Below are 12,908 nucleotides of genomic sequence, written 5' to 3'. Positions count from 1 at the left end.
TGGACCCAGTAGAGGCCAGTGACCCCAGGCAGGTCCCCCAGTCTGCTGCAGCTCATCTGTGACCCCGGGACAGTGACCCTGCATGCCACCTGCCACAGTCTTGCCTTCCTCCACACAAAGGTGGGAGGAGGGTGGGAAGGAAAGTCCAAGGACCCACACAGAGAAGGTCCTCACTGGGGCCCCCAAAGGGGCAAGCAGCCCTGCTCACCAGCCTCACATCTGGCGCTTGGGGCCAGACACCCACAACCCAGGTCTAGCCTGCAGCTCCCCGCTGCTCGCATCATCTGTCTGTCCCCGGCTTCCTCCCACGCCACTCACCACACCCGCGGGGATCTCCTGGCAGGTACACAGCTGGCACCCAATAATCAGGGAAGCTGAGACTCACAGGTGTGAAGGGTCATTACCCTGGCCCAGCCCCTACACCGCACGCTAAGGGCAGGTCAGAGTGGGGCTGTGGGCACCCCCACCCCCTGGTGATGAGGGCCGTCCTGAAGGGACAGCAGGTTCACAGCCTGGGGCAGGAGAGAGCACCAAGGCCCAGGAGGCAGGTGGGGGGCCCGGGCAGGGTTGCAGGCAGTGGGGTCCAGGCGGGTCAGTACCAGCACAACGGCAGCAGCCGGTCCCACGAAGGCATAGAGCAGTCCTCCCTCCAGGGAGAGCCAGCAGCTGGGGAGGAGACAGGCCATCAGCGCCGCCCACGTGCAGAGGGGCGTGCAGAGGGGCGCTGCCGGCCTCTCAGGAGTAGGGGAGGTGAGCTGGGAAGTGGCAGAAGAAAACTAGCACTTATTAAGCGCCTTCTGCGTGCAGGGCAGGTCACACCCACTCTTTAGACTTAGAATCCTCAGGACCCCCAGGCAGTCATCGTCACTCCCATTTTACAGATGGGGATGGTACCAGAGTGGGGGACCCATCTGCTTAGAGCCACACAGCAGGGGCACCAGGCTGGCAGGGCAAAGGTCACCTGACGGTCCCTCCTTCCCCAGGCCTGGACCCTTCCCGGCTCTTCTCTTGGGGTCTCTGGCAGACCCTCCTTCCTGACGTGATGCTCGAATGCCGGGGCTGGGTCCCTGGCCCACAAGGCTCAGGCCCCGTGGCCTCAACACCTGGTCCTATGCTCACACATCTGGTCTGCATCCTCCCCACCACCCACCCAGTCAGTAGCCCCACACTCCCCAGATCTCTGGACACCACCCGTGGTGCCCATGGAAATCTGAAACCCAATAAGGACCGTTCCCTCTGCCCTGAGCAGCCTACCCCATGTCGTCTGTCAAACAAACTCCTCTTCATCCTTCAGAACCCCACTTCAATGTCCCCATCCCCTCCTGATCCATCCCTGGCTCCGGCAGGCCAGGTGTTTGCTTGTCTCATCTCTGGAGACAGTGTTTGGATTTCCCTCTCAGCACTCACCCCCTGGGCCCTCAGCTATGTCCACTCCCTATGGCCACTCAGGGCAGTGCTCTAGGGGGTGCCACATCCTGTTCCCAGGGGCTCCAGAGTGAGCCAGGCCTGCTGCAGTCCTCCTACTCAGCCAGCATCGGTCACTTCCTCCTGCCTCTCACTTCCCACTGCTCCCCTCCCTGCAGCCAGGCCCTCCCTCCAAGCCTCGGTTCCCCTTCCCCACCCCAGTTCTTCTGCCCATCCTGAGCCCCAGACCCTCTCTCCCCACCTTGGGAACCACACTGCCTCTAGGATGACAGCAAGCTTCCTGGCCTGCCATTTAAGGCCCCAAGGACCTGGTCGAGCTGACCCTTCAGGGTCTCAGTGATGTCATCTGTGAAATAAGCCTCCGACCCCTGCCCTGCCTGCCACAGGCCTGCTGTAGGGGTGTGCCCACTGTGCCCAGAGCGCTTGTGTCTCAAATAGCCCTCCCTCTCATCAGCACCATGCAGAGGTGGCCTCCCCACCGAGCAGATGGGGAAACTGAGGCTCAGAGTGGCTAATGGACCAACTGACCGAGGCGGGCCCTGCGAGCCTGCTTTCTTTCAATACCACTGCCCACTGCTTGCTGCCAGGGAGAAGCTGGCTGACCAACAGGGAGGGGCTGCCCAGGGGGCTCAGCCTCCAGCCCCTGGGGCCCCACCCTCCCTGAGCCTCTGTGAGATGGTCAGGGTCACACAGGGGGAGGGCATGGCCAGCCCTCACCCTCCAGGGCGGCGGAGAACTCTGGGGGCCATGCGGCCATCCACCACACCCCCAATGCCCCGACTCACTAGTTCATGGTGCTGTACCCTTTGGCCTTGGTGAATCCCACGGAAATGGCCACAACCAGTGCAGGGAGCCCTGAAGGAGCAGAGAAAGGGCGTTGGCCCCACCTAAGTCCCCAGCCAGCCTCCACCTCCTCTCAGCCCTGCCTTGGAGGGCGGGGGCCAGGCAGGTGCTTTTGAAGCCCCCAACAGAGGATGGGGCTGAGCAAGAGATGGGGCAGGAGATGAACAAGGCAAGGGCCTGTGGAGCTGGGCACGGGGCGGTCCAATGAGCAGAGAACGCACAGGATGCCCGGCACAGCTGACTCGCAGAGAAATCAGGAATCATCTTTTTGTATATGTAAGTCCCAAACAGTGCACTGGACATAATCGTGCTAGAAATGTTTCCGTTATTTAGACATGAAAGGGAACTGGGTGTCCTGTGCTTTACCTGGCGACTCCATGGAGGAACGAGGGCCCAGAGGGAGAAGAGGGAGAAGCCCACCCAAGCAGCAACAGAGGCCCCAGGGGTCCACAGGGCATGGGGAGAGGAGGGGCTACCAGGGCAGAACAAGCAGTCGGGGCCAGGAGGAAGAACATCTGCCCAGGAGGGTCGGGGAGGCTGCGGCTCACCCCAGCCCAGGCAGAGGAAGCGCTTGCGGATGAGGCGGTTCCGGAGGTGGCCCGTCACGGCCATGTAGGACTGCCAGGCCTCGGTGAGCACCCAGCAGAAGGAGGACAGGAAGAAGAAGTGCAGGAAGGCGGCCACCAGCGTGCACACCACCTGCGTGGGGCCGAGGGCGGGGCAGGCTGGGCAGGTGCTCCCCGGCCCCACACCTGCCCCCACTGAGTGCCTCTCTGCAGCTGGAGGCCCAGCAGCCAGCACCCTCGCTGGGACCCGACCAGGTCCCCAGGCAGAAGGCAATCCAGAGATCACCTGGTCCCTGCCCTGAGATGGGTTGTTGACCATCTAAGCCCCCTTGGGACAAACAGACCCTCCCTCTCCGTCTTCCTCAGCACCATTCATAGCCACACCAAATGCTAAGCAGGCGCCTTTTAAAGTCCAGGTGCCTGCCCATGCATTCAGGAGGTAATAAGCCCAAGGCCCAGGGAGGGCATGTCACACCCCGAGGACACAGAGCAAGCGGCAGGCAACCTCACCCACGCCGCGGCCCTGAGCTTCTGCCACAGCACATGGCAGGCCCTGGGCCCAGGCCTTCTCTGTCTCCCTGCAGGCCTCTTGCTTTATTTTCTCTCCTACATTGTCAGTGTGGCCCCTTGAGGAAGCAGAGGCCCCCAGCCAAAGGCTGTGCCTGCCACATTTAGTGGGATGGGGTGTGGAGACCACAGGGTAGGAACCAGGGATGGCAGGTCTGGGGAGGGCAGGCAGGGGCCCACCATGAGCTGCCAGCTTCAAGGCTGACGCGGGTGGGGGTGAGAGGGCGGACCATGGGAGCGCCTCTGTCACCACAGTGCCAACTCTTCTTGGGTGCTACTCCCCAGCCCTGAGGGAGCTTGAGCTGAGGCCGAGTCCACTGCCCACAGCGGGCTGGGCAGGGCTGAAGCAGGCTCATCCTGAAGGGCAAGTCCAGCAGAGAGGCCAGGACACAAACTGCCCTTCCGGCCAGCTGACCAGCCCGACAGCCTCCTGCAGCCACAGCGGAGGGCGCAGAACTCCCTGTAGCTGGGGCAGCCTCCTCCTGCTCCCACACCCACCTGCCTGAGTTTCCCAGGAATCCCACGGCCCAGGCCCCTCCTGGGGTTCATCCTCACCGCCTGAGGATGCTGGGAGGTGCATGACAGGAGGCAAAGCTGCCTACCTTGTTGCGGGTCTGGGTCTGCCCGATGAGGATGAGGGCATTGGAGGAGATGATGGACAGGCAGAAGTTGATGAGGATGACAGAACGCTCCGAGCGGATGTACCTGTGGAGGGTGTGGGGGCCCAAGGTCAGCACCCAACAGAACCCCATCTGCACAGGAGCTGTGGTCCTGTGGCACCAAGACCAGGACCCCACCCCATTTCCTGCAGGCATTGTCACCAACAGCACCACCACCATCACATCATCATCACCATTACACCATCACCACCATCACCACACAATTACCATCATCACCAACACAACCATCACCATCATCACCACTATCACCACCATCACACCATCACCACCATCGCCATCATCACATAATCACTACCACCACCACTACACTATCACCACCATCACCATAATCACCATCACACAATCACTACCACCATTACCACCACCACATCACCACCACCATCACCACCACCACTACATCACCACCACCATCACTGCCATCACTATCACACCACCACCATTATCACACAATTCATTACCACTATCACCATTATCAACAAGCATCACCACCATCACCATCACAATCATTACCACTATCACCATTACAAACACAACCACCACCATCAGCACCACTATCACCATCACAATCACTACCACCATCACCATCACATCACCACCACCACCATCACACCATCATCATAATCACCAGCACCAGCACCACCACCACCATCACAACCACCACCACCATCACCATCACAACCATCACCATCACCACCACCACCACCACAATCACTACCACCACCACCACACCATCACCACCATCACCATCACAACTACCACTGCCACCATCACCATCACCATCACAACACCACCACCACCATCATAACCACCACCACCACAATCACTACCACCACCACCCCCACCATCACAACCACTACCACCATCACCACCATCACAATCACTACCACCACCACCACCACCACACCATCACCACCACAACCAGCAACTACCACCATCACCATCACTCCCATCACCACCACCACCACCACCACCACCATCACCATCACTACAACCAGCACCACCACACCATCACCACCATCACAACCAGTAATTACCATCACCATCATCACCACGACCATCACTACCATCACCATCACCACAATCACCACCACCACCATCATCACTATTACCACAATCACCAGCACCATTACCACCATCATCACCACAAACACCACCACCAGGACCACCATCACCACCACCACCAGCAGCCCTTGGGGACTGAGGTCCACCCAGGTGGACAGCAGAGGGCACAGGGCTGAGCCTCAGGGGCTCTGACATGACCCTGATGTGCTGCATGACCTTGGGCAGGTCATGTTCTCTCTCTGGGTCCCCACTTCCTCATGGGGACCACAGAACAATCCCTGCCGGCAGCTCACAGGGCACAGGGATAGCCAAGAGAGCTCACCAAGGGAGATGCTTTGAAAACTGTTGGCAGAAAACCTCCTCAGAACTCAGGACATCAGAGCTGAGTTCAGAGCCCCTGAACCCCATTCCCCAGATGTTTTGTGAAATCAAGGCCCTAGTGGAAGGTAGGTCCCAGGAAGAGGAAACACCATGTCCCCCTAGAGCCCAGTGGATGCTGTCCCCTCAGGCAGGACAGTGGAGGGCCGCTGCCACTACTCACAACCTAGTCACTGTCTCCAGGAAAGCTCAGCCACCCTTCCCCCGCCAGCCACATCGACCTCCCAGTGCCCGACCTTGGGCAGCAGCCAGGCAGTCAGTTCCGATTATTGGCTGACACCGCACTGCCTGCAGAGCTGGAGCCGCGTGTCCTCTGGACACGCTGGGAGTCCCCACTCGGCCCCATGGGCAGTGAGTGACCTTGAGTCCTTGCTCCCTGTTCCATACTTCTACTCAATGGGACAGGAGCAGATAGCGGGGAGTGCCTGGAGGCGCGTCCACACACTCAACAGGCATGTTACTGCTCAAACATGAGCTCTCCTCCACATCTCTCCACACCTGCCCGGGTGGCCTCAAAAACCCACTGGCCACAATCGGAATGGACAGCAGGCTGGGAGCCCTGTGGCCTTGGGGAAAGGGAATTTGGGGTGGAGAGTAAGCAGGGATTTGGGGCCTTAAGGCCTGACGGGGGGGTCTGGGGAAGGCTGTGGCCTGGCCTGCAGGCCTGAGGGTAGACAAGGAAGCCAGGAAGCACAGGCAGAGGGGGCACACACAGCTGGGGAAGGAACTCAGGCTGGCATTGCCAGGGAACACGTTCAGGGGAGGGATGGCAGGAACCGGGCCCCACCCCTTGTGTTTGTGCAGCATGGACACAGCGTGAGTGTGTAGGGTGGCCTCAGGAACCTGTGGCAGCCTTGGAGGGGCCACAGCAGGGCTGGGTCCGTGGCAAAGGCAGAGGTGACTGGGAAGGTGAGGACAAAGGGAGGGAGGGGCTCCCGCGACCCCACCCGTGACCTCGAGGGGAAGAGGCGTGGGATGCAGGAGCCACGGCCGCCCGTGCCCAGCACCCGCGTGGCACCCACCTCCACACGGACACGTAGATGATGACCAGCATGAGCAGGGTGAGAGAGGACACGCCACAGCCCACGATGAGCGTCACGGACGGCAGAGTCGCCTTCTCCATGTTCTGCGGGGTGTGGGAAGAGACCGCGGGGAGTGAGGCAGCCCCCATGCCTACTCAGCAGACCCGAAGACTGAGGCCTAAGAGCCCACAGCCCTGGGTCACACCCTCAGCGTCCAACCCAGCCCCTCCTCCACCTCCCCGCCCGCCCCCTGCAGAGGAGGGGTTTCCTCTCCAGCCCAGGCCCTCCAGAACTCCCTTTCAGGCCTGTGCTCCGTGAGGATGGACCCTTTGCCCATGCCCCACAGTCATACGCCAAGCCCGATGGCAGATAAGCTTTTGCTGCCATCATGGCAGGCGCCAGCCCCACACTGCAGATGGGCCAGGGAGGTGCCAGGTCCAGGCCCACCCACACACATAGTCCTCTCAGGCCCAGGCTTTGAGAAACCCAGGGGGAGAGCCGCTTTGGCTCTGGCCCACCCCATCCGAGATGCCACCTAGCCAGGCCCTGACACCCTACACCCACCCTTCCCTCCACAGCCCCAACACAACCCCACCAGTTTCCTTGCACCGAAGCCCTCCCCCCCACCCCTCCCTCTCTGCTCCACAGGTGACTCTGTGTCACCTCCACAGCCCCTCAGCCTCTAGGCCCAGCCGCCAGCCCTGGCCCCAGTCTTCCCCACCACTAGCCCTGCCCTGTGAACTCTTCTCCAGCCACGGCAGGGTTGGGGAGATTATCAGCGCACTGGAGGGCACCTCTGCCCTGCTCAGAGGCAGGAGAGTATGGGAGCTGGGGTGTCATCCAGGTGCTGGGGTGACCCGAATAAAGTGGGCCCTTCCTCCTCACCACCTGGGGGTAGTTTAGGTGACTGCCCCTCCCCAGGGAGGGCCCCCATTCCTCACTGACTCTTCTGCCCTGGGCATTGTCCAAATGCCCCACCCGGCTCTGCAAAGGCCACTGGACTGGCCCTGGCCCTGCCCCTGGCCATCCTCCCTTTCCTGAAGAGAATGACCCTAGCCCCCGAGGCCCCCTGGTTCCCCTCAGGGCTCTTCCCCAGCAGTGCGCCCAGAAGACCCTTCCCCACTTCACATGACTGTGCCTCTGGCCACTGCACTCAGCTCATCCCCTCCTCAAAAGGGCCTGGGGGCCGGGCGTGGTGGCTCAAGCCTATAATCCCAGCACTTTGGGAGGCTGAGACGGGCGGATCACTAGGTCAGGAGATTGAGACCATCTTGGCTAACATGGTGAAACCCTGTCTCTACTAAAAAATACAAAAAAAAAAAAAAAAAAAAAAAACTAGCTGGGCGAGGTGGCGGTGCCTGTAGTCCCAGCTACTTGGGAGGCTGAGGCAGGAGAATGGCGGGAACCCGGGAGGCGGAGCTTGCAGTGAGCCGAGATCGCGCCACTGCACTCCAGCCCAGGCGACAGAGCGAGACTCCGTCTCAAAAAATAAAATAAAAGGGCCTGGGCTGGTGACAGATCCCGCCATTCCTAACCCCATGGCCCTGCACAGCCCCAGCACGCCAGGCCTGAGGACAGACGGGGAAGTCAGGTGGCTGAAGGGCATGCACAGGTGGGGAGGGGACTCAGGCTGGCATCGCTTCTGTGTGGATGAATTCACCCTAAGCAACTGCTCAACCCATGACCCGGGTCATAAGCCAGGCTGACCCGCCATGCCTGGGGCTTGCCGGCACACGGCAGGTGGGTGTACGCCTCGGGGGCATGAACAAAGACTCCCTGCACACAGAGCTTCCAGATGACTGGAGAATTCAGGCGAAAGGGGGTGTAGTCCGTCTCTAGGCCCTCAGAAGGAGGCAGAGGTGGTCAACTGGGCAGGAAGGCAAGGCCTGGGGAGAAGGGGCCGATTTGGGCACTCCTCACCCTAAAGCTGATGCCTTCCTGGCCCCCGCCCCAAGTCTGCTGACCCTGGCATGTTGCACTGTCTCCTAAAGCCCTGCGCAGCCCTTCTTGCCCCTCAAGGTGCTCAATATCCCCCGAGCCAGCCCAGCTGCCCTGCGGCCCCACTCACCCCAGCCTGGGCTCCCCCTTTCCCCTCAGTCCCCATACTGCTCTGTGCTCTCCATCACGAACATACTGTTCCTGCAGCCTGTACTGCCCTTCTCTGTGTTGCCTCCTCCAGGCAGCCTTCCCTGCCTCCCAGGCCCTGCTGGCATCCCCCTGATCCAGTCCAAAGCTAGATGTGGCTACTATCCCCACAGCTGAGTGTCCTCCATGTCCCCGAGCCCCTGAGGGCCCCGCCCAGCAGAGATGCTCAGTCGACATCACGAGCCAGATGAATGAAGATGGGGAAGGCAGAATCCTAAAAAACGGGGGAACTTGTCCAAGATCACCAGGTGGCACTGCAGAGGGTCCAGCTCGAACACAAACCTTGGTTTCCAGACTCAGAGCAGGGCCCCGGGGATCAGGGGCTCAGCATCTTTGCCAGGACTCCTGGCTCAGCCTAGCTCGCCTCTGCCCTGGCTGGGTAACCTCAGGGTCCCACCTGCCCCAGCCTTATTCTCTGCAGGCTGCCTTGCTGCCACCTCCCTGGGCCAACCCCATCCTCCTGCCCTCCTGGGCATGCCTGCCCCAGCTCCCAGCAGTCTGCACTTCTGCCTCCATGAAGCCAGCCGCCTGCTGGTCTGCGAGGCCGAGGGCTGCAGCAGCCTTACCTGAATCAGAGTGTGATGGTGGAGCCCTGGGGAGTGCCATTCGAAGCCCCTGTCTGGTGAGGGCCTTGCCCTTCGAGGACTCCCTATCCCCCACACCCCCTTGCTCCTCCCAGCCCGAGCTCCTCCGAACGCCACTCCAGGCCAAAATGAGGCCTAAGTTCACTCACTTGAGGCTCTTGTCCTTGGGATGGTACAGGCCACACCCCTGATGTGCACAGACACACGCACCTGGGGCCCGCACACACACACCTGGGGCCCCCCGACACACACCTGGGGCCCCCCGACACACACCTGGGGCCCGTACACATGCACGCACCTGGGGCCTGCACAGACACATGACTGATACCTCCCACACCTGGCACTTGCCTCCAGGGCCAAGCTGTGCTGTCCAAGCATGCCAGGTGCCACAGCTCCAGCTGTGCCTCCCTGGAATGAGAGTCGCCTTCTCTTGGTGTGCAGAAGTACTTCCAACCCACTAGGCTTTCAAAAGCCACTGCTTCCAGACAGGCCCCTTGAACTACCCCAGGTAGCACTGCTCACCTCGGTTGTCTAAACTACGCTCTGGGAGGGCAAGATGGGGACGGTGATGCCGTGCCCGGCAGGGAACTCTGCTCAGCACCACTCCTGCATGCCACAGCCTGGAGCTCAGGCCTCAAACCGGTGGCCCTCTGGGATTAAAGTCCCATCACCCGATCACCCAGTAATTCTCCCATCAAAACTCACCTGCCAGTTCTCCCTGCGGCCCGGCTGATCCCTCCCAGCCTGGCCCATCAGTCACCAGTAACTTTACCAGTGCAGAGCTGAGGCCCAGGGCTAGGAGACCAGCTGGATAGGGGCAGGTGGGAGACAGGGTGACCCCAGAAAATGTTTCCAAGACACTGGGCTGGCCTGAGGCCGGCCAGCCACGAAGGTCACAGGCGGCTGAGGAAGTGTCTTGCGCCTGCTCTGAGGCTGGCTCGGGCCCAGGCCTCTGTGGCCATCTGCTTCCGCCTGCCCTCGTTAGGCCTGGCAGCCGCAAGCCCGCCAGCTCTCCCACTGGTCCACCTGATCCCTCTCCTCCCTGCCTGGCTCATCAGTCACTCCTGACGGCCCTGGCTCAGCAGGTTCCAGGCGATGGAGAAGGGATGGGCGGGTCCGAGGCCTCGCTAGGAGGGGTAGACCAAGACCGGCCTCAACTCACGCCAAGGGGATGCAGAGCCAGGCTGGGCCCCTGCCGGAGACTGGCCCAAGCCAGGCACAGCTCAGCTCAGGCCGTCGCACATGCCAGGTCCCCTGCCCTGCAAGCCTTCCCTGAACTTCAGGCGCCTGGCTCTCCTCTCAGCAGAGAAGTCACCACTTCACAGAGGCCCTCCCTGCACACTAGGTCTGAACTAGCCGGCCCCTCTTACCAGTGGATTTTCCTGGGGTGATGGAGTGTCTGCCAGTTTCCACCACACGAACTCCCACTCCCAATCTTCTCCTGAACCCTATATCCACCCTATGCCCCCTAAGGACTCATTTCTACCCACAGTACCACCTTTGTCCTGCCACTGCCCCAACACCTATGGCTCCCAAATGCCCACAAAACTAATTCCCATCTCTAGTCATAGACTAAACCCTGAACCCCATCATACACTGACCCCGACCCAGATCATACTCCGAGCCCCAATTCTCATCACACCCTGGGCCCTGAATCCAGCCTCACACTAAACCCTGACCCAAGTATATTCTGAGCCCTGATCTCAGTCATACTCTAAGCCTTCATCCTGGTCACATCCTGAGCCCCGAGCCCAGTCACACCCCGAGCCTTGATCCCAGTCAGGCTGTGAGTCTTGATCTTGGGCACACACTGAGCCCTGATTCTGGTCACGTGCTGAACCCTGACCATGATCACACCCTGAACCCTGACCCTGGTCATACACTGAGCCCGAACCTGGTTGCAAATGAACTGTGACCCTGGTCACAACCTTCCAATACAGTCTGAAGCACATCACAGAAGTAATACCAACAACAATTGTCCTTTTCAGACTGTTTACTACATGCCAGACTACGTCAAGTACCATAAATATATCACCTAGTTCAGTCCCCACCACTCTGAGACAGGTGGCATCATCCGCCTCACAGGTGTGACTCAGAGCGGTTACTCAACCTTCCGGCCGTCGCAGGCCTGCAACGGCAAAGCCCGCATCTGCGCAGCCCGCATCTGTACTGACACCCTGGCTCCAGGCCAGCTCTAGAGGAGGACTCCTGGGTCTCATCTCCCCTTGATCTACCACCCTGGCCGGATCTCAACCCACCCTGGCTCTCAGGGTGCCCACGTACTCGCCTCTACCACCATCTCAGGCCCCTGTCCTGGTCAGCAGCCCCTGCAGGCCACTCTGAACCCCCGATGCCACAGCCTCTGCCCACTCAGACCAGAGTCCCCATGCCCAGCGTGTCCATCCAACTCCAGCAAGGCCAAGCTGGGCAGCACCCCTCTCTCTCCCTGCCCAGCCAGGCTCACTTCTGGCCACCTCCCCAGCTGCCAGCTGGGCTCACATTCCTCACTCCTGCTGGGACCCCTGGGTCGTCAAGCCTCACTGTTCTCCTCTTACTTCCCAGCCTCCCATCAGTCCATTCTGTACCTGGCTCCTGGAGGACGCTCAGGCTTCCCCCAGCCCCGCAGGCCTTGCTGGCCACCGGTCTCTCTGCCTCTCCGGCCTGCTGATCCCACGCCTGTACCCACTTCCCCGCAGCTTCATGCCTTACTCATCCTGCAATGGCTGTTACTCACCCTACAATGCTCGGCTGGCAAACTCCTGCACATCCCTCAGGATCCCACTCCAAGCTTCAGCCCCGTGCACTTCTCCCCCACTACACTCAGGAGGGGAGGAGGCTGTGGCCATGCACCCAGAGCCCACCCACAGCCTTCTTCCTTTCCCCCTGGGCGGCTGCAGACCTCTGTGTGCACACACCTGCTTCCCATATCGGCCCACCCCATATCCACCCCAGCCCACAGCCCTCAGAGGGGTTAGCACGGTGGACAAAGGAACACGCCAGGGGCAGGCTGCACCCAGAGAGCAGTCTCCCCTTCACTCTCAGCCTCTCCCTGCCCAGCATCAAAGGGGCCAGCCCTTGCCAGAGCTGTGGTATGGAAAGGAGAGGAAGACTCCAAGGGGCTCTGGTGCCAGGGAGTACCTGCTCGAGGTTGCAGCCACCCTGGCTTCTTCCTGGCACTCCGGCTGTCAGCTCACACCCTTGCTGGTGCCCAGAGCCCAAACTGAGCCACACATAGTCTGCCCTTGTGGCAAAGCCAACCACCCTCCCACCTCACAGATGAGGACACTGAGGCTCCCAGGGTCCAGGCAGCCTGCCCTCCGTCCCGTGGCTCTGTGGACACTATCAGCCCCTGTGCCCTGGCCTCAAGTGTCCTGTCTGGGATGGGGGACAGGGCACCCAACATGCCTGCTGGCATCCTGCCCTGTGAACACCAGCGTGGGAGGGCTGGGCTAACACTAGAAGCTTCCCCCGACAGCAGCCGCAAACCCCCTGCCAAACAAGACCCAGGACTGTGCATGTGGCTGCCCCCACCCCCACCCCCACCCCCCGCTGCCATCCCACAGACAGGCCGCTTCCTCCTCCTCATACACTGGGGTACATAGTGGGGCTCCTTCTGGAAAGGCCCCTCGGCATCGA

At 60.9% G+C, this 12,908-nt stretch overlaps 1 protein-coding gene across 1 annotated transcript in view; it reads right to left on the bottom strand.

Annotated features, from left to right (window-relative positions):
* ADGRB1 (adhesion G protein-coupled receptor B1) overlaps positions 1-12,908 on the bottom strand; it is an 81,732-nt gene that overhangs the window by 20,476 nt on the left and 48,348 nt on the right. Inside the window, exons 15-19 of the mRNA XM_017895113.1 lie at positions 6,544-6,647; positions 4,004-4,106; positions 2,817-2,967; positions 2,211-2,280; positions 600-666 (exon numbers count right to left, since the gene is read on the bottom strand). Coding sequence (XP_017750602.1) covers positions 600-666; positions 2,211-2,280; positions 2,817-2,967; positions 4,004-4,106; positions 6,544-6,647 — 495 coding nt within the window. The remainder of the gene's footprint in view (positions 1-599; positions 667-2,210; positions 2,281-2,816; positions 2,968-4,003; positions 4,107-6,543; positions 6,648-12,908) is intronic.

Source organism: Rhinopithecus bieti, unplaced genomic scaffold, assembly GCF_001698545.2.
Source record: "Rhinopithecus bieti isolate Rb0 unplaced genomic scaffold, ASM169854v2 scaffold_25940, whole genome shotgun sequence".
Taxonomy (NCBI): Eukaryota; Metazoa; Chordata; class Mammalia; order Primates; family Cercopithecidae; genus Rhinopithecus; species Rhinopithecus bieti.
The sequence above is the reverse complement of the archived record's forward strand: the minus strand, read 5'-3'. Positions and strand labels throughout refer to the sequence as shown.